Genomic DNA, 21,603 nt, shown 5'->3' on the forward strand with positions numbered 1-21,603 from the left:
CGGCTTGATGATGTCACAGGGCGTTCCCGCCCGGGCGGAAGCCCTGGGAGCGCGTCTCAGGCGAGCGCGGGTCCCGGGTGTTCCCTGGCGGAGCCTTCTCTGCACGGAGCCGTAGGAGGCGAGTCTCGAGCCCCCTGATCCGGCAGCGGCTGCCGGAGGCTCCCCTGCCTTAGCTCGGCTTTCAAAGCAGCAGGACCTTGTGGTAGCACTGTCTACCAGCCTGCTTTCTCCTTGCCACACTCTCTGGCTGCCCCCTAGGAAGTAGGGATAGGCAGAAGGTGACAACTGGGACAGGAGACCCAAACGGGAGGTTTACCTGGTGGCTCTAAGTCTAGACTGGGCGGTGACAGCTACGCTTCTTTCCCGCAGGGAACTGAGCCGCGGCGCTAGGATGGGAAACAGTGCCCTCCGCGCTCATGTGGAAACAGCGCAGAAAACCGGTGTCTTTCAGCTTAAAGACCGTGGTCTGACCGAGGTGAGACGAGAGGGGACCCGACCGAGAAACTAAAAGGGAGAGGGATGGCGGGGTGGCCAAGTTTATTGGTGCGGGATTTTCCACGCTGTGAACTCCTGTCTTCAGTTCCCCTCAGAGTTGCAGAAGCTGACAAGCAATCTAAGGACCATCGATTTGTCCAACAACAAGATCGACAGCCTGCCGCCTTTGCTTATAGGAAAGTTCGCTCTGCTGAAGAGCCTCTCCCTCAACAACAACAAACTGAGTATGGCTTTTGTGCTGGCTAGCTTTTGCTAGTGAGCAGCAGTTATGAGGGTGTTTTTCCTCTTACAAGCTGATTTTGTTATGAAATCAGCTCAGGAGATGCAGAATGTTGAGAGTATTGAAGCTTTCTGCCTAATGCAATTAAATCTACACGCCTCCTTGGATAGCATAATCATTACTACTAGGTTAATTTGGACTCAGAAGACTTATGGGATAAGGTGTAAACAGAGCTATCTAATTGGGGGCGGGGAGGTGGAATGGAAGGATCTTCCAAACCTCCCTAGATTGTTGTTAGAATATACCGAGGCCCCATTACAAAACGAAACTACTATACCCGTACATAAATGCTTTTCTGCATTTTAATAGCTCCTTAATCTTCTGAACACTGTTGGTAAAATGTGATACCTAAACGTGACGTGAGAATTCTGTGTAAGAAGTGGGGCCTGGTGATTTAGGCCTTATGATCCCAGCTAATCAAGAGGCTGAGGCAGAAGGATCATAATTTCAAGGCCAGCCTAGACAACTTAATGAGACCCTGTCTCAAAAATAGAAACAAAAACAAAATGAAGCAGACTGCACTGTCTTTTTATAAACTTCATTAGTTCTATCAGATTCTTAAAAAAAAATTTCTTCACCAGCTGTTCTACCCGATGAATTATGTAATCTGAAAAAACTAGAGACTCTAAGTCTAAACAACAATCACCTGAGAGAGCTACCGTCCACCTTTGGGCAGCTTTCTGCCCTGAAGACCCTGAGCCTCTCTGGGAACCAGCTGGGAGCACTACCACCCCAACTTTGCGGCCTGCGGCATCTGGATGTAGTAGATCTCTCTAAAAACCAGATTCGGGGTATACCCGACACAGTAGGGGAGCTACAGGCCATCGAACTCAACCTCAACCAGAACCAGGTCGGTACTTTTATTTCTGAGAGAGATCTGCCCCCTCCCCTGTGTATGTCTGGTTTTACGGTCTCCTAATCCTTTCCTGTTTCTTCAAGGATATCAGAGTCTAAAAGATATATTCCATAAGCTGAACTTACTTCAATGCCAATGTCAGAGAGTGCGTTGATGGTGACTGTGTAATAGTGTTCAAGGTGTTTTGCAGAAGGCAGAACAGAGTAACGGTGAGATATTTACACACACACACACACACACACTACCGGAAGTTTTGCAAATCTTCAGTTCCGTTTCACACCACCAATCACTCAGTGAGGAGCCAGGGCAGGGATGGTATATAGAGGGATAAGACCTAAACCCATTGAATCTAAGATTCAGACATCTTTTTCTTTGGCTTGGTTAAGTATCCTTCTGTTGAAAAATCCCTAAGTGACAGTTTTTCTGGAGCGACCTTATCATTGGCAACTTTACATTTGAAATGTTTTGCCGTGTTTTGAATCTTCTTGGTTAGCGTTTGGAAAAGCACTCTGCTCTAGGCATGAGGCAAAGTGATGAAAGAAACACGAGGTTAGAGAGCTTTTAGTTTCTGTAGCTTTTATGTCCCATGTATGTACAACTCAGTATATTAGCCACCATGTACAGGTTACTAGTCTGCTAGACCATAGTTATGATATTCACTCCGAGGGTGGCTTCATCTTTTCCCTGAGATTTTTAAGGAAAAATGGATTAGATATACCACGTAGCTGGAAGGTTTCTCAGACCTTAGTTGAATAATCTGGGGAACCTAAGGTGAAAGGTCTAAGAATCTGCATTTGCAATAAAGTTCCCAGGTGAGGGTTGGAGATGCGAGGTCATCAATAGAATATGGTGACCTAGGACTGGACAGCAGCTGAGAGGTACAGTAATTGTGTGGCACACACGAGACTCCAGTTCATCCTGCAGCGTTGGCAGGGGCTGCTTGTTCGTCCCGGCCGCCCAGAACCAAAATAATCACACAGAAACCATATTATTTAAATCACTGCTTGGCCCATTAGCTCTATCTTCGTATTGGCTAACTCTTACATATTAATTTAACCCATTCTGTTAATCTGTGTATCGCCACATGGCTGTGACTTAACAGCTAAAGTTCTGGTGTCTGTCTCTGGCGGGGCTACATGACTTCTCATGACTCAGCCTCCTTTCTCCCAGCATTCAGCTTACTTCCTTCCCCAGCTCTGTTTTCCCTAAAGCTCTGCTATAGGCCCAAAACAGTTCCTTTATTTATCAGTGGTAATCACAGCATATGGAGGGAAATCCCACATCACTACAGCATGGGAAGGAAAAGACTTGGAGCATTTAATGGGCCAAAGAACTGAATGGATCGAAGACAAAGTGTCTGATACTGATCTGGAGGCCCTACACAATGTTTTAGTGAAAATTGTAGATACAAAACTATACTAGAGATTAGTAGGCAGGACTGTTGATTCACATTTTGAGGTCATAAGTGAAATAGCTTTAAGAATGACTTTTCCAGGAGAAGTTTGAGAATGTAAAATATGAAGTGTTAGGGCTTTCTGCTTGAAAATAAGAAACAGATGTAAAAACAAAATCCAAAGAAATTCAAGAGAGGAAAAACCTAGAGTCATGCACAAGACGGAGTCGCAAGAAAAGGATGGATGGCCCAGTCAATGTAGCAGTGCATGGGGAGCATGGAACCTTGCTCTGGCAAGGCAGCAGCAGGTGTCAGAATGTTTATGTGGTTGTTTCTGAGTAGCAGGTTACTGGAAACTTTTCCCTCAAACTTAATGATTCTCATGTTTTCTGTAACGAATATACAGTGCTTTTATTATTAGTTTTTATTTCTGAAAAACTACTGGTAACCTTCACATCATTTGAAAGTGGAGGAGTGACAGAAGGCTTGTTAACGGAGGCTTCTGCAACGAGTAGGCAGTGAGAAGACGGAGGCGGTGCAAGAGTAACTAGGACACAGGCGAGGCCTGTTTCAGTGTGGTAAGAAGTGGCCGCTGTGCTCTCTGCCCTCTGCTTTGTTGCTGGACAGATTTCTCAGATCTCAGTGAGGATCTCCTGCTGCCCACGCCTCAAAGTCCTGCGCCTGGAGGAGAACTGCCTCGAGCTCAGCATGCTTCCACAGAGCATCCTCAGCGACTCCCAGATCTGCCTGCTCGCTGTGGAAGGCAATCTCTTTGAAATAAAGAAACTTCGAGAACTAGAGGGTTATGATAAGGTACGTATTGGCATCTTCTACATTTCTGATGTCTTGCCAGAGAAAAATGCTAAGATAACCTAGGTGATGTCTACAGTTGGCATCGCCAGGTTCACATTTTGGAGGCAGTTAAGACTTGGTCAGACTGTATTTGGGCCAAGATGACTTTTTCCACACTCTGCATATCTCCCTAGTAATAGACATGAGAAAAAAATCAATGTGCTTTAGTAACTAAATAGAGTTTTCTGGGTGTGGTTGTATGGCTTTAATCCCAGCACTTGGGAGGCAGAGGCAGAGAGATCTCAGAGTTAAAAGGCCATCCAGAATTACATAGTGATAATCTGTCTCAAAAAAGGAGAGGAAAGGGGCTGGAGAGATAGCTCAGTAGTTAAGAGCTCTGCCTGCTCTTCCAAAGGTCCTGAGTTCAATTCCCAGCAACCACATGGAGGCTCACAACCATCTGTAATGAGATTTGGTGCCTCTCTGGCCTGCAGGGATACATGCAGGCAGAGCACTGTATACATAATAAATAAAATTTTTAAAAAAAGGAGAGGAAAAATAAAAGTAAATTTTGTATGAAATGAACCAAGTCAAATTAGAAAGAAAAAAATTTAAAAACCTAAGTTTAAAAAATACCCTTATATTTGCCCATAAATACCATATGTATATTTTTCTCTTATGTTTTTAGTACATGGAGAGGTTCACAGCCACCAAGAAGAAGTTTGCATGATGTTCTACAGGACCATGAGAACCCTAAAGGACACAGACTTGGAACCTCTGTTGGAATCTGGCCGAGCTAAAGGCTCCTGATGTGGGAGATACTCCAGATTACATTTCATTTAATAACTTTTTGATAAGCTAAAGGAGAGGACTTAGGAGGCAGGAAGAGCCTTTCATTTTGAGCCATGGGTAGGGCGATGGCCAGCGCTGGTCTTCAAAACCAGCATCTAAGAAACTGGCTCTAAGAAACCAGGAGGTAGTTGCTGTTCATTGAGGGAATGCTGCCTGGTAACAGGACGACTCCACACCACAGCTAGAGACTTTCTGGAGTTGTAGCGTGCCAGCTTTCATAAAGTCAGTTACATCACCTCTGTGTTAACACTTCATTTTTTTTTTTTTTTTTTTTTTTTTTTTTTTTTTTGATTTTTCGAGACAGGGTTTCTCTGTAGCTTTTTGGTTCCTGTCCTGGAACTAGCTCTTGTAGACCAGGTTGGCCTCGAACTCACAGAGATCCGCCTGTCTCTGCCTCCCGAGTGCTGGGATTAAAGGCGTGCGCCACCACCGCCCAGCCAACACTTCATATTTTTATGAAATTCTAATTTGTGGGCAACTTGTATGGTTAAGGATTTAGGCTTTTGTTCCGTGCTTCCACTTGGAACTTGGGGTGTACATAAATATGTAGCTATCTTAAAGCAAGCTTTACCAAGAGGAGCACCAACCCCTCAGCCACCAAGGAATGCTCCCCAAGGCTGCAGTAGCAATTTTTTTTTTTTTACTATTGTGGGTGCCTTATTGGTAGGGGGCTCAGAAGTGCTAAAAGTATATGCAAAAATTGTAAAATTTTTGTTTTTTAGTCAATTTAGGTTTTTGCTATGTAGCCCAGGCTGCCCTCTGAATTACATTCTCCCTGCCTCTACCCCCTTAAGTACTGGGATTACAGGCATGCGCCTCACTAAGCCTACTTGTAAGATTTTAAATGAATTTTAATAATCAAGATTTTCCTAGAGCTTTACTAAAAATCATGTGTTATTTCTGGTAATTTCTCCCATTTTTTTATTTATAACTACTAATCAAATTACCTTCAAGAAAACCATTACTATAGTATTTTAAAATAACCTATGTTTATCATGGTTATTCTCTGAATGAGAGGATATACTAAATAAAATATTTTTAATGAACTTTGGAAGCAATGTCAATCATTTAAAGAAGAGCTTGTAATCTCTTGAGTGGTGCTTTGTTCTTTGAAAGTAAACTGGGAATATGTTTGATGAGCAGTGAAATCTACCGTCACTCAGATGTTTCTGAGGAACTGGGAATTGTGCTTAAGAGAATGTGAAGGCACACAGTTTTCAGACTGTCACTGGTAAGAACACTGCAAAGCCATCGCCAGGACTGGTTTCTGAAGTCTGTTCTTGGCTAAGGATATACTTGTAGTTTTCAATAATAGTTAATACTATCACCTTACAGTTAAAAAATCACAAGAGCGCACATGAAGCGGCCTTTCTGGCCTTGTATTTGGTCCAGGTGTTCTTTTCCCCGTTGTTTTCTCTATGGGGATAGGTGGTGTCAGTTGCTCAGTAGCCATCATGAAGATTTATTTTTCTATGTTTGAGTTGCCTGCAGTGGTCAGAATAGGGAATTGGATTCTCTGGAACTGGAGCTACAGATAGTTTTGGGCTGCCTTGTGGAGGCTGGGAACAGAACCCAGATCCTCTAGAAGAGCCACAAGTGTTAAATAGTCACAAGTGGTCCTTCCCTAAGTCTAATCTGAATTAACTGTTCCCCCATCTGTTGACAGAATGGTTTCCGCATCCTATATTTATCTCTCATACTAGATTAAAGTCTTGACGTTTTAAAGTAAGGAGCTGGAGAGATAGCTCAGTGATTAAAAGTCCTTGTTTCTGCAGAGGACCCAGGTTCAGTTTCTATACCTACAGGGTGGTTCACAACCATCTATAACTCCAGTTCTAGGGGATCCAACACCCTCTTCTGGCCTTTGGGCACTACATATGTGTGCTGTACCTACATACATGCAAGCCTAACATTCATACACAAAATCTTTAAAAACAACAAAAACAAAACAAATCTACCCAATAAGCTTTAAGTGATGGAGGAAGGTCATTTGTCAATAAACAAACTGCCTTGGCCCATTTGATAGGCCATCCCTTAGGTGGGTGGAGTAGACAGAATAGAATGCTGGGAGGAAGAGGAAGTGAGCTCAGATGCAGGGCAGCTCCTCTGAGAGACAGACGCCATGCTCTCCTCTCCAGAGCAGACGCGATGAAGCTCTGACCCAGGATGGACGTAGGCTAGAATCTTCCTGGTAAGCGCACCTTAGGGTGCTACACACATGAATAGAAATGGGCCAGGCAGTGTTTAAAAGAATACAGTTTGTGTGTCATTATTTTGGGGCATAAGCTAGCCAGGCAGCCATGAACTGGGCTGTGGGAAGAGGCCCGCAGCTCCTACTACATTTAAGTTTTCATTTGGAGTCACAATATGGATGGGGTAGGATCATGGGCTCTATCCTCAGAGGGGTCAAGGTCTGGATCCAGAGTTTGTTATTTAATAGCTTTCTAGGCAATTTACTCTCAGCTGTAAATAAAGGGAATACTTCTCAGGTATGTATTATAGTGAGAAGACACATAAAACAACACAGCGGTACTCAATGAAATAAGCCATTTATCTTATTCTATAAAGCGTAAAAGTACAATTGAGTAAATTATACAGAAATAGAAGGCTGAGAGCTAGGACTACATTAAGAGGCAGAAAACCAAGACTTCAGGATAAGTGACCTTAATATCAGTATGAGAAATACAAATCAAACTAGGGACCTAATCGGGATAACTAGGAAATGAGATCACCCAGGAAACCAGCATTCAAATAACGTGTTTGTAATTTTTATTTCACTTTATTTTATGTGTATGTGTATATAAGCTTGCATACACCATGGCACCACATGTGGAAGCTGGAGGGTAACTTTTGTGAGCTGGCTTTCTTCTTCCACCATGTCGGTCCTGGAGATCACACCTGGCTTGTCAGGCTTGGAAGCAGGTGACTTTACCTGCGAGCCATCTCACTGCCGCCCCCTTTTTTGAGTAGGCTTTCACATATCCCAGATTGTCCTATAACTCACTGCACAGTTGAGGATGACCTTGAACTCCTGATCCTCCTGTAATCTCTGACCTAGAACTAAGATTAGAGGGGCATGCCACCACACTTGGCTTACGTGGTGATACAAGATTGAACCTAGGTATTCTTGAATACTAGGCAAACACCCTACGAACTGAGTAATTCTACAACTTCAGTCCTAAAAAGTTAATTTTAAATGTTCATTTAGGATGTTTAGAATTTAGATGTTTTAGTTAATGGGAGAGTCATAACCCATATGTAATAAGGAAAGATCAAGTGAGAATAAAGGATAAATTAAAATGGAAGAAAAAACAAAATGGGAATAGCTCAAGTTAAGACTCAAATAAGATGAAATTTGAGCTTTACTGTTGAGGCAAGCCAAGGTTACACGGTGAGAATCAATTTAAAAGAATAAAAAGTTTATGCCTGGCGGTGGTGGCACATGCCTTTAATTCTAGCATCGGGGAGGAAAAGGGAAGCAAATACTGTGTTTGAGGCCAGTCTGATCTAGAGATTGACTTCCAGGACAGCCAGGGCTGCACAGAGAAACCCTGCCTCAAGAAACCAAAAAGAAAAAGGAGAAAAGGTTTAGTTCAGGATACTAGTTCTTTGTTTGTTTGTTTTTGGAGACAGGGTTTCTCTGTGTAACATCCCTAGCTGTCCTGAAACTAGCTCTGTAGACCAGGTTGGCCTCAAATTTACAGAGATCTGCCTGCATCTGCCTTCTGAGTGCTGGTATTAAAGGTGTGTGCCACCGGACTGCCCGGCGAGACACTATTTCTTAACTTTAGTCACAGGTACTGTGTTCAACATCACAATACTAGAAAATGAAAAAGTGAAGCCAGATGACAGATGATCCAGCTCATGTTAACTACTTGCTATTAACTCTCAAAAATAATGGGACAATAGTTTCTTTGCTTTTATTCTCTTTCATCAAATTCACGGATCTTTAACCAAGAAGAACTCCCTCCATTCTAGAGAAAATAGCTATTATTTATTATATTTACACCAGACAGGCACCATTCTAAGGGTTTTTGTTTGTCTTGGTGGGGGGAGGGTGTTTTTATCTAAATGTAACTTAGGCTGGCCCACAATTCACTGCGTAGGTTAGCTCTGCCTCAGGTTCCCCAGTGATGGGATTACCAGTATAGCCTCTGAGCCCTGCTTACTCTAAGAGATTTCTAGGCATTACCATTCTGTAAATTAGTTTATGGAGTAGGATTAATTAATTCCCATTTATAAGTAAGGAAACCAAGGCACGGAAATAGGCATACATTCATACCTGCCAACGAGAGCAAAGGAGAAACTTGACAACTGGGTGCTTTAATACATGTTCCAACCAACTAAACCTTGGATACCACCTAGCAGTACCGTTTCTTTAGCCAGATCAATGTATTAAGTTTTTAAATGCTTTTAAGAAAAGCACTTTTAGCCGGGCGGTGGTGGCGCACGCCTTTAATCCCAGCACTCGGGAGGCAGAGACAGGCGGATCTCTGTGAGTTCGAGACCAGCCTGGTCTACAAGAGCTGGTTCCAGGACAGGCTCCAAAACCACAGAGAAACCCTGTCTCAAAAAACAAACAACAACAACAACAACAACAAAAAAAAAAAAAAAGAAAAAAAAAAGAAAAGCACTTTTAGGTATAGCACTATCTAGTGTTTTAAACTTAATTATACTTTATACATTCAATCCCTTCACCTGACAAACTATCCATCCTGTTATGGAGCATTTCTCTGTTGTTTAACTTCAATACTGTCCTCCTCACCCTTGGGATGTTTCTGAGCTGTGTCATCTTTAGTAAATACTTGTAACTAACTTCTAGTTAGAAATACTCAGTGGATTTAAGTTCAAATTTAAGTCAATTAATGACTAAAACGGACTCGTGACCAGCCACAGAAACTCCTATAAACATTCCTAATAAAAACTGGAAAAGAGCTAATTGCAGCGTTCAGTTGGACTGCTTGATGTATGGACATTTGCTTTATTCAATTTGTTAACTGATTAAATAATCGCCCCCACAAATAAGTCAGAAACATGTTGCCTATTTGAAAGAACAATACCAATAGTTACAAAATTTAATTGTAAGAATCAAGTAATGGTTATTGGTCAAGCCAATCTACTTTGGTAGCTCTAAAGTGTACAGATGCTAATTCTTAAACAAAGGTGACAATAGCAACTCAACGTTCCCAGCATTGCAGGATCTACATAGGCGTGACTCTGAACATACAGCAGAGGGGATGGCAGTACAGTCATCAATGATTAATCTGAAGGTCTAATTTCCTAAACAACTTTTAGTATCAAATTATAACTTTTTAAATGTCTAAAACTACACAAAATTCAAAGTAATCTATTTTGCTACCTGAGATCAAAACAAGTTTTTTTTTCATATCTAAACGTAATTCTTAGTATTGAGGTAAATCTGAATTCACATGATACACTGTCAAACTTTACCCAAAATTTTGAAGCCCTGCTTTAGTGAGGAAGTCTCATATTTCATATATATGTACATCTTTAAAAGATTAATGACAACTTCACGAGGTTAACAGGTCTACAATGGGACCATGCTATGACTCCTGATAGGAGAATTCCTGTGTGTGCAGTATGAAACGGGGTCCAGAACCTATGTATATACACAAATCACTACAAACTCAGTGAAGCTCACTGTAAGAAAACCCACTGTGTTCTCCTTTGGAGCAGAAGCTGCAAAATAGTGAAATTAAAAAAAAAAATGCATGAGTAAAACCTCCTACCCCAGGCATTAGCCTGTTTCGTTTTCTTGACCTGTAGTTTCTTTAATGAGTTAACAACTTCAATTCTTCCTTCCTCTTGCTCTTTACCACAAAACCAAAACCAAACCAACCAACCAACAACAAAAGCTACTTATACAGACACCCACACTTCATGGCTCTTTGGCAATGCTTTCAAATCTTGAATGCAAAGATGCTAAGTGAGGAGGATGATGGACTGGGTGTGATGCATGGAAAGCAGCTTAGGAGTGTGAACGGGGAGGGGCTGTAGTGAAGCCTAAGCAGGAACCTACCCCAAAGGACAGAAAGGAAGAAGTAGGGAGGCATTCCTCCTCTGGTCCTTCTTTCACCAACTTTCAAACTCTGAACAGGTAATGACTTAGGAGCCAGAGAACGGAGAAACTGGTAAAGAAGTACAGCAGTGGCTTTAGCTGTCAATGAGTTTCTTTGCTCTTGTATTGGCAATGTCAATCCGATCTTTGTTGGTGTCAGCCTGGAGGGAAAAAAAAAAAAAAGAAAAATCTCAGTATTTGTTCACAAATCACACTTCAACACAAGTTGACTTGGGGGATGAGGGTGTAGCTCATTACAAACATCACACACATGCATACACAGTTTTATATACTTGGGACCTTGATATGGGCATATGACTATAATCTCGGCATTCAAGAGACTGACATGAGTTCAACAGCAACCTGGGCTACGGTCAAACTGTCTCAAAATAACAGTGAAAGAGGATGAGGATACAGTTCAGTAGAGCACTTGTCAAGCACACGTGATGTCCTATGTTCAATCACCAGTACAATAAAAAAGCAAAATGTTTAATGTGTGTGGGTATTTCACCTCAACGTGTATTTGCACACCATGTGCCTGTAGAAGCCACAAAGAGGATGCTGGATCCCTGGAATGGAGTGGGATGCCATGTGGGTGCTGGGAATCTACCCACAACCCATGGTTTACAGACATGCCCCACCACGTCTGGCTTGTATGTGGGAACTTGGGATCTAGATACAAGTCCTTATGCTTGCATGGATGGCAGGCACTTCAACTGAGCCACCTCTGTTTGTTTGTTCGTTTGTTCGTTCATTCATTATGTGCACTGGTGTCCTGCCATGGGTGCCAGGTCCCTTGGAACTGGAATTACAGACAACTGTGAGCTGCCATGTGTTTGTTGGGAATTTAACCCCAGTTCTCTGGAAGAGCAGTCAGTGCTCTTAACCACTGAGCCGTCTCTCGAGTCCTGCCATCTCTATTCATTTTTGAAACTACAACTTATTACCTGGGCTGGCCTTGAGTTTATGAGTTCAAGTGATCCCTCTAGAGAGGCTGGAATTGCAGGTATGTAATCCCATGTCCAGCTCACTTTTGATGCTCTCCTACAGGAGTCTCATTTGGAGCTACTCTAGTTCTGACCAAGAGAGACTAAAATAACCTTGCCAGAGATCTTTGAAACAGATGTACTGCCACCCACAGAACCATCTAAATTAAAATGATGTGTAATCTACACCCTAAACCCAGACAACAGCATTTCAAGCACCTTAGGAAGCATCATTTTATGGTAATCCTCTAAGTGGCCCCAATGCAAGTCCCTAAAGAGGACGGCGGGTGTCACACTCCCTAAAGCTAGAGTTGTAGGCAGCTGGGAGCCATCTGATGTGCTGGGAATGAACCCAGGCCCTCCATAAGAGCAGTAAGTGCAGCCGAGCATGGTAGCAAGCACCTTTAATCCCAGCATTTGGGAGGCAGAGGCAGGTGGATCTCTGTGAGTTCAAGGCCAGCCTGGTCTATAGAGTGAATTCCGGGACAGTCAAAGATACAAAAAAAAAAAAAAAAAAAAACACAAAAAAACTTGTCTCAAAAAACAAACAAATTAAAAAGCAGTAAGTGCATCTTTTAATCACAGTCATCTCTCCAGCCACATATAACTCTATTTCCTTTCTTTACTATTTTGTTGTTGTTTTTGTTTTTCAAGAAACGGTTTCTTTGTGTAGCCTTGGCTGTCCTGGAACTAAGTCTGTAGACCAGGCTGGCCTGCAACTCAGATATCTGACTTCCCAAGCGCTAGGATTAAACGCATGCACCACCATCACCCAGCTAGACTCTGTCTGTCCTTGGATTCTCTATGTAGTCCAGGGTGGCCTTGAACTCACCACAGAGATCCATCTGCTTCTGCCTCCCCGGTGCTAGGATTATTGGTGTACTTCATTACACCCAACTTACTCAGTATATTCTTTTTTTGTTGTTTTTGTTCTTTTTTTTTTTTTTTTTTTAAAGACAGCCTTGGTGTTGTGCTTTGTACAGCAGGCTCGCCTCAAATTCACAAAGATCCACCTGCCTCTTCCTCCCGAGTGCTGGGATTAAAAGCATGTACCACCACCATGTGGCTACTCAGTACATGCTTAAATTTCTTTTAAAATTACATTTTTTTAATTTATTTGTCTATTTATTCATTATGTGTGTGTACATGTGTATAGAGGTCAAAGGACAAATTGTAAGAATTGGTTCTATCCTTCTACTGTGTGAATCCCAGGGATCAGACCTAGTGGCAGGCACCTCTACTCCTGGAGCCACCTCACCAGCTCCACACAGTACACTCTTAGCTTCACATGGAAAGTATTAGGTTAAACTTCATTCCAAGCCTGTGTCTTCACAACGAACCAACTGCCATGAGCAAAATAGCAAGATTGGCCGTTTGATTTTGAAACGTTGGCGCTGCCAGCTCACCAGCACTGTTCTGAGTAGATGACGTTTATCCCCCTTCCCCCAAAAGGACCCAGCACAGACGTCATCACTAAAGCATCACTGGACTGGTTATCTCATTGTTCTGTGGTCTCACTTTCTTACCTTTTCTGTGATCCTCTGTATTTGCTGGTTCTGAGCATCAATTTCATTGCCCATGTCCAGAGCCATGTTCTTTAGATTGCCTAGGATACTGCCCACTTGAGTCAGGTTCTCTTCCATCTCATCTTCTCTGGCATCGTTAGTTATACTGTCACAAAAGGAGAGTTAAATCAGAAATTTTTGTTGAGTTACAATGGACAAAATCAAGAAGGGGTAAAAAGAGAAAAGAAAGGCAGGCAAGCAGGAATGGCACAGGCTAGCAAGATGGCTTAGCAGGTGAAGTGCTTGCTGCACTTGACGGAACCCATGTAAAGGTAAAATGAGAAACAACTCCAAAACAGATGCCTTCTGAACTCCACATACACATTATGGCATATATGTGTACTCATGTTCACACATACACATATAATAATAAAAGGGATTTTTGGTTTTGTTTTTGAAAGCCAAGCATGGTGGCATATACCTGTAATCCTAGCAATAAGAAGGTTAAGGCAGGAAGATCAACACAAATTGGACGTCAGCATGGGCTACACAGACCTTGTCTCAAAACAGCAAACAAACAGCAAAGGCTGGTCAGAGCCATGTAGAAGATGATCAACATACAACTCTGGTCAGCGACTCAGAGTATATTTGCCAGCACCGCTGAGGTGCTTGTTTATGGTAATACATTAATTCTCACACTCCATTCCAAATCTGCCTAATCAGGAACTGTGAGTGGATCTACTCAATCTCTATTTCTTTATTTAAAATTTTTCCTCCTCAGTAGAATCTCACTATATAGACTAGGAAGGCCTAGAAATCACTGTTTCCCAGACAGTCCTTGAATTTGGCAATCCTCCTGCCTCAGCTTTCCAAGTACTAGATTACCAGGAAAGCAACTTGGTTCCTGTCCCAGATAGTCTTATCATGCTACCCTGGCTGGCCTAAAGAAATCCTCTTACCTCAGACTCCAAGCCCAATCGAATCTGTATGTTTTGTTTTTAACTTCTACATTTCTTTACTTGTAGTGTGTGCATGTACATGCATATGTACATGTCACAGCACATGTGTGGAGATCAGAGGTAAGTTATGGAAATCAGTTCTCTCCTTTTACCATATGAGAACTGGAAACTGAACTCAGGACAGCAGGCATGGCAGCTCCTTTCCTGCTGAGCCATCTTACCAGCCTTCAATCTGTGCTTAATAAACCTTCAAATCAATCTATGCACATTCAGATCTAAACAACTACTAGACTGGAAAACTACGATGCAGTAGAAAACCTAATAGTCATTGTATCTAGAGTAAACATCAGAATAAAACAGTTGTTTTCTGGAAGTACTTAAACCTTGAAGAAACCACTGTAGAAAACAGTCATTGTTTTCTATTATCGACAGAGCTGCTTTACTGAAGGAGCTTTATAGCTTTTATGACTATGCTTTTGGTCACAAGGTGGTCCTGGCACACCTGAGCTGTCTTATATTACTGAGTACTGCAAACAGTGCACCATAAGGACTAAAGTTACAGGGGTGTAATGCTTCCCTTCACAAAACATATTAATTAGGAACTTCGGTATGAGGAATTTGTTTTACCCAAAAAACAACTTTGTTATAACAATAAATATGCTTCTGCACGGCTGTTTGAGATTCAGTCCATCGAGGCTGGACCTCTCTTCTACCTCAGAGCCTGATTACATTCTGTAGGGACCCTATTTCTTTGACCGTGCCATGTAACTCAGAATACCGAAACTATGGCATTACTAGGAGATAGTAGAAAGTAGGGTATGGGACTTGACGGCAGCTCTGCTTTTGCCTCCTTCCTTTTTTTTTTTTTTTTTGGTTTGTTTGTTTGTTTTTGGTTTTCGAGACAGGGTTTCCCTGTAGCTTTGGAACCTATCCTGGACTCTCTTCAGGCTGGCCTCAAATTCACAGAGATCTGCCTATTTTTACCTGCCGAGTGCTGTGATTAAAGGCCACCACCACCACCCGGCTGCTCTGCTTTTCTTGTACTCCCTTCTTACTGTTTACTGTCTGCCAAAAAGTAAAAAACAACCTTCCTGCTGCCATGATTTTCTTTCTAAACTACCATGGAGACTTTGGAATGAGAAGTCAAAATAAACCCTCTCTTTGAAAGAAGAAGAGCAGAGGGAAAGGAGTAAGACTGACAGACTACTTGTTGAGTTGGGGCTTATATCTCGCCACACCCAGTTTTTAAAGTGAGCCATTCATTAGAAGAGGTATGGGAGGAGGAGCTGGCATACCGTTTAATGTATCCACCGCTGGCTGTTCCTGTGGCTTGCTGAGGCTGACCATTTGTTACCCGTCCTGGTTGCTTAGATACTACATTGCTAGGTGAGTTGTCTCCACCATCTCCCCATGTTGCCTTATAGTTCTTTCCAGACTCAAAGTTCTTCGTCCTATATAAATGTCAGGGATATAGGCAAACCAAAAAGCAGAAAAAGGGGAGTTAAAATGATTAGCGCTTTTTACCTTGAATAAGACTCTACCACTTCTGGCACTAGGTTACCTGTACTATGTTTAATGGCAGCAGACAAAAGGGATGAATCAGATAAATCTACCCACATTTAATCATTTTGTTTGTTTGTTTTTTTAATTATTTATTTATTATGTATGCAATATTCTGTCTGTATGACTGAAGACCAGAAGAGGGCACCAGACCTCCCTACAGATGATTGTGACCCCATGTGGTTGCTGGGAACTGAACTCAGGACCTCCGGAAGAGCAGGCAATGCTCTCAACCACTGAGCCATTTCTCCAGCCCCCATTTTGTTTGTTTTTTGAGACAGGGTCCCACTATGTAGTTTTGGCTGTCCTGGTACTTGCTATGTAGACAAGGTTGGCCTTGACTCATAGATAGCTGCCTGCCTCTGCCTCTCAAGTGCTTGAAGGCCTGAATCACTAATATCAGCCATCTATTCATTTTTAAAAGGTCCAAATACTATCAAATCTTTGCTAAAACAGTAGCAAAATGAAACTTGATGTTTGAGTTTTTCAGTTTATAGCCTTTTATAGAAAAAAAAAGTTAACGAATACTAGGGAAAAACCCTTAGCAAAGATGTTCTAGGACACACAAAGACTCTCGGAGGAATCAGAGATTGATGTGTGCATTGAAATCAGTCCACGAAGGTAACAACTGGACCCATCTTTATCCCCTGCTGTTTGAACTAGAGTTGTTCTGGATGAGGCTTCATTGTTTCAGTTTGTTATGCTTTTGTTTTTCGAGACAGGGTTGCTGTGTAGCCCTGGCTGTCTTGAAACTTACTTTGTAGAGCAGGCTGGCCTCAAACTTAGAGATCAGCCTGGCTCTGTCTCCAGAGTGCTGGGGTTAAAAGCATACAACATCAAACCCAGCTTTGATTTTTGGGTTGTTTGTTTGCTTGTTTGAGACCTGGTTTCATGCAACCCAAGCTAACTTCAAATTCATTATGTACCCAAAGATAGTCTTGAATTTCTCCTGCTTCTGCTTCCCTAGTGCTGGGCTTATGTGGTACTGGGGATCCAATCCAGGGCTTTTCAAATGTTGGGCATGCACTCTAGCAACTGAACAGAAAGTCCCCAAATCCCTATCTGTTTTAACGGTAGAAGTTTGCCTCACATTTATTTTTAAATTTAAGAATAAACAAAATGTCATGAAGGAAAACATGGATTATTTCCAAATTAGACAACCAATTGATAAATGCCTGATCATACTGTTAGAAAATAGGACTCGGTCATTTGGGAATTTACTTTTCCTCCATTAAAAAACAAAAAACAAGTTAGGTCTTTTCCAACTAAAAGTTTTCTGGGCATAGGGAGGGACGGGTGCAGTTGGTGAGAGAGCTTGCCGCAAGAGCCTCAAACTGATTTTCATCTCTGAACCCAAGTGAGAGCTTTGCTGAGGGGGACTGCACCTGCAGCCTGTATTCCTGCTCTTATAACGAGACAGGTGGAGATGGCTGTGCTGGGCAGCTGACCCCTGGGAGTTTCAGGCCAGCCTGGTCTACACAGTGAGCCCTTGTATCAAAATAAAACTCAAAACAAAACAAAATAAACTCCCCCTAAAGTTTTAGGTGTGGCTAAGGGAGTCAATGCATGGAATGTACTCCTCAACTGATGGATACAGTTGTCAAGAAAGAGCAGCTCAGGGAAGTGCTTTTCTTTTCTTTTTTTCTTGAGACAGGATGTAACCATGTGGCCCAGGCTGGCCAACTCTCCACCCTCCTTGCTTCCACTTCCCGAGCACTAGGACTACAGGGTTATGATGCCTCACTGTGTCATGTGACCTTTAAACGGCTACTTCAAAACTACCTTTTACTGATTACTTTGTTAGAGACAAGACTTTACTTAATTTTCTTTTTATTTTTCTATAAACAAGAATTAAGCACAATGTTCCTATAATGTAATTCTTATTTATCCTAGGTTTGAGGAAGTTTCATAATTGCTTTGTAGAGGTCAAAGGACAGCTACTTCACTGGGCAGTTTCAATTGGCCTTCGACCTTGCTGAGGTGTGTGTTTCTGCTGCTGCTGCCGGCTGACAAGGTCAGGGCAGTTCTCCACTCAGCCTGACGGAGAGCGCTGGATTACAGATGCACACCAGTGTATCCAGCTTTCACTTGGTCCCAGGGATTGAAACTGGATTGTAGGGCCGGGTGGCAAGCACTTTTACCTCCTGAGCCATCTTGTAGGCCCTTAAAGGAGAAATTTATGAATACTAAAAAGCTAGCTCTCAAAGTACTTTTCTTGGTTCCATCATCCTAAAAACTCTCATAATTACTTTTTATATTTAAAATACTGTTTTTGTCAATCAAACTATGTTAAATTTTTCCTGAGACAAGATGAAATTATCTAATTTTCAAATAATTATGTTAATTTGGTGAACTATTTGTCATGTATACTTTATTAACATATAAGTTCCAGGCAAAAATCTAAAGCAGAGTAATAATATACAAAACAATATTTCTCAATATTTTAAAAATGAGAGTAAGTGGTTTCTGCTCTTTTGTATATCTGGGGTGGTGGGGAATAACCCCAGGGGCTTCAACAGTCCCAGCACCCTATCACTGAGCTCCAATCCTTAGCCAAAAGTATTAACTGAGGTAACATAAGTAGAGCTTTTATTAGGATGCCAGATTGAAGAGCAGGTGGGAGAGAGAGTAATGAGCTCAGGAGCGAGTAATAAAATCCAGGCACAGTGGCGTGCCTGCTAACCCAGGGCTCTGGAGACTGAGTAAGGCTAGTTTGGGCTAACAGAGTATAATCTTGTCTCTAAGACAAAAAATGAAAATAAAAACAAAAGTGACAATGAGACACTTAATTTTTTAACAATGAATCATACTCTTTTACAAAGATTAAAAATTAAGGGCCGGGCGGTGGTGGCACACGCCTTTAATCCCAGCACTTGGGAGGCAGAGGCAGGCGGATCGCTGAGAGTTTGAGATCAGCCTGGTCTACAAGAGCTAGTTCCAGGACAGGCTCCAAAAACCACAGAGAAACCCTGTCTTGAAAAACCAAAAAAATAAAATAAAAAAATAAATAAAATAAAAAAAATAAAAATTAAGATAGTTAGGCATTACAACATACAGTAATCTGAAAGGTTTCACTCTAATGAAAAATTAGCTCTACTAACCAATTTGAAATTATAGAAAACCAAAGCTAACATATTGATAATATAGAAATTGTGTAACAAATTAAAGCATTTGTGAAGAGAAAAACTTTTATCTCAAAATATAGTATATTTTTTATCTCAAAATAAAAAATAGTATTATATAACATAAATTTTAAATTTTCTTTTTTTGTTGTTGTTCTTTTGTTTTGATTAAAAATAGCACTGACTGTCCAAGAACTCACTCTGTAGATCAGGCTGACCTTGAACACAGAGATCTGTCTACCTCTGTCTCTCCAGTGCTGGGATTAAAGATGTGGGGTACCATGCCTGGCACATTTAAAACTGATATTTACTTTATTACAAATAGGACTAATGATGACTAGATTGACAACTATTTTCTTGATTTGATAGTGGCCTAAATCATGGGAAATTAAAATGCAGAGAAGCAATACTTTAATAGAAGCAATCTCCAGGCACCAGAGTGTGTGAGATGGAACAGAGAGATGCAGCCAGCCTGAGTTCCCCACCTTTAAAAGAACTACAGTGTAGCCTGGGATTGCAAAGGCCGACCATTTAAAGCTTAGGAAATGTCAGAAGTGCTTTTAGTTTGCTGATACTAATGTTACTGAACAAAAACTTAGCTTTTGGTACATTCGTCTACGGGAGTTAAAACAGATGAGGATCCTTGTTATGTCCATCTGTGGTCTAATGCAAGAACAAATGCACTTCACACAACACACCACAGCACAGCTTTTGAGACAGCTCCCATCACTCACAAAACCCATGCACATGCATAGAAAAGCCATTTGGAGCATCACCTTTAGACAGCAGGTTAGCAGCTCAGTCTGCACCTCAAGACAGCATCTTAAAGCTCCCTTTGATCAGTTACTGAGCCCGTCTTTTGATGTTAGATCTTCGTTTTTAGTAAGCAAGAGAGGAGGAGATCAAGTGAGAGACTGAGAGGCAGACAACAGTGACTGTCAGTCAAACAGAACAGGAGCGGATTAGAGCTTTACACACGATGCATTCAAATGCCTGCCTGGTTTCAAAGAAACAACCACCATCTGACAATCTAGATAAAAAGAAACAAGAAAACAATTTAAGCCATCGCATACTTCATTTTTCCTGAGCGTGTCCAAAGGATAATATTCCTCAGTAAAACTCTAAAGCCTATTATGAACAGAAAGTACTGGTTGCAGCACTCAAGTTCCCCCAGGCTTCCTTTGTGGATGCTTGCCTGCCATGTGCCAAGCCCTGAGTGTGATCACAAATATACTAAGATAATAGTTAGCAGTAGTTATTAATCCCACCACCATGGAACAAAATAAACAAAAAAATATGACTCTTGTCTTCCAGAGCATTATAGATTTGTGGATGAGGGAAAAGGAGGGGGAAAGGAGAGAGAGTGGGGAAGAAGGAAGGGGAGAATATATGAATCCATGTTGTTACATACTGGTATAGTAGCACAGCTAGAACGAATTTGTGACTCACAGAACAAGGAGGCCTAGGATGCTGTGCGAGTCTGAGGGCCTCGTGTTACAGCTGATTGGCAGGTAAGGTCAGAAAGATCTAGACAGTGACAAAATGGAGATGGCCAAGGACAAGAGACACGACGGCAGCCGAGGTGTCAATGGTCTAAAGACACAGGGAGAAGAGGGCTCCCGTAGACATCTGCACTGGGCTCTGCTCTCTCTTCACGGAAGAGCCGACTGCCACAGCAGTCCTTGACCCCATCTGTTAAGGAACGCTTCCTCTCTGCCCACCGAGAAAGAATTCTGCCACGGTTGGAGGGCAGAGCCTATTTCAGGGCCATGTTGCACCTTCTCTCCCACAGGCAGGGACACACCAATACCACTCGTGTTCGCTCATCTGTGACTCTTAGAATTCACTGCTATTTTGTTTATTAACCTGCAACTTAGAGTCAATCCTGTTCTAGACTAAAGAGGAGCCTTCCTCTTTGTTCAAAAAAATTTACCTACTTCCTTCATTACACAGAACATAGGAGACAGCAACAAAAGTTTGTAAAACATAGTTAAGAGTTTGAATCACGCTATATTGGCATTTAGAATTTGTGGGGGTTTTTTTTTTGTTGTTGTTGTTGTTGTTTTTCCAGACTGGGTTTCTCTGTAGCTTTGGAGCCTGACCTGGAACTAGCTCTATAGACCAGGCTGGCCTCGAACTCACAGAGATCCACCTGCCTCTGCCTCCCGAGTACTGGGATTAAAGGCGTGTAACACCACCGCCGGCCTTCAGTTTGGTTTTTAACAAAGTTGCTAATTTAGGCCCTGTTATCTAGTTATACTTCTGACTTTACTTCTGGGTATGGAGTAGGCATGGATCTCTTCATGTACTGATTTATTTTTAAAGGGTCTTGATTTATAACAACTTACCTATTACAAGGGCAGACGCAAAGGCCACAGCACTTGTTGAGTTCTGTTAAAGTCTTCTCTGCCTCTCTCATGTCTTTATTTATTTGGTCCATGCCTTCTTCTATGCGATTTAGTTGTTCTAAGAATAAGTTGTGGTGTGTTACATTCACAGACGTCCAGTGAAAATGCTATTGTTACCCAGCAGTAAGCTGTAACCTCCACTCTACCAATCACCTGCCAGTAAATATCAGTACCAGAAAAACAACACTGATCGAGAGGATCCTGGACCTCACTGTAGAAGGACTTGTTCACCAGCGGCATGTGAGGGTTGGTCAGAAACCACTCCTGCAACCAGACCAGATCCCAGCATTTCTAGCATTTAGTCACGACCTTAATT

The 21,603-nt window shown here is 41.9% G+C and overlaps 2 protein-coding genes across 7 annotated transcripts in view; one reads left to right on the top strand and one right to left on the bottom strand.

Annotated features, from left to right (window-relative positions):
• Positions 1–7: 7 nt before the first annotated feature.
• Positions 8–5,696, top strand: Lrrc57 (leucine rich repeat containing 57). Of its 3 annotated transcripts, none has more exons than XM_057780231.1 (6): positions 8–111; positions 370–475; positions 581–719; positions 1,357–1,625; positions 3,652–3,837; positions 4,505–5,696. In XM_057780231.1, the coding sequence occupies exons 1-6, from the start codon at positions 8–10 to the stop codon at positions 4,544–4,546; spliced, it is 846 nt and encodes a 281-aa protein (XP_057636214.1). In that variant the 3' UTR covers positions 4,547–5,696. The 3 variants fall into 3 exon arrangements, with proteins under 3 accessions (XP_057636214.1, XP_057636213.1, XP_057636212.1); XM_057780230.1 differs by having other exon boundaries at positions 25–118; positions 4,505–5,695; XM_057780229.1 differs by having other exon boundaries at positions 36–278; positions 4,505–5,695.
• A 1,505-nt stretch (positions 5,697–7,201) lies between these two features.
• Snap23 (synaptosome associated protein 23) overlaps positions 7,202–21,603 on the bottom strand; it is a 41,852-nt gene continuing 27,450 nt past the window's right edge. For 3 of the 4 annotated variants that reach the window (XM_057780234.1, XM_057780235.1, XM_057780233.1), the window contains exons 6-10: positions 21,228–21,345; positions 19,877–19,909; positions 15,493–15,648; positions 13,260–13,404; positions 7,202–10,908 (exon numbers count right to left, since the gene is read on the bottom strand). In XM_057780234.1, coding sequence (XP_057636217.1) covers positions 10,843–10,908; positions 13,260–13,404; positions 15,493–15,648; positions 19,877–19,909; positions 21,228–21,345 — 518 coding nt within the window. In that variant the 3' untranslated portion in view covers positions 7,202–10,842. The remainder of the gene's footprint in view (positions 10,909–13,259; positions 13,405–15,492; positions 15,649–19,876; positions 19,910–21,227; positions 21,346–21,603) is intronic. The other variant, XM_057780237.1, reaches the window with a different exon arrangement.

Source organism: Chionomys nivalis, chromosome 9, assembly GCF_950005125.1.
Source record: "Chionomys nivalis chromosome 9, mChiNiv1.1, whole genome shotgun sequence".
NCBI lineage: Eukaryota > Metazoa > Chordata > Mammalia > Rodentia > Cricetidae > Chionomys > Chionomys nivalis.

What these genes read in the sequence shown, in the direction of transcription:
- Lrrc57 (XM_057780231.1), top strand. Translation starts at nt 8, where the DNA reads ATGATGTCACAGGGCGTTCCCGCCCGGGCGGAAGCCCTGGGAGCGCGT. An exon ending in AAGACCGTGGTCTGACCGAG is followed by an intron (nt 476 to 580) that starts GTGAGACGAGAG and finishes TCCTGTCTTCAG; the next exon opens with TTCCCCTCAGAGTTGCAGAA. An exon ending in AACTAGAGGGTTATGATAAG is followed by an intron (nt 3,838 to 4,504) that starts GTACGTATTGGC and finishes TTATGTTTTTAG; the next exon opens with TACATGGAGAGGTTCACAGC.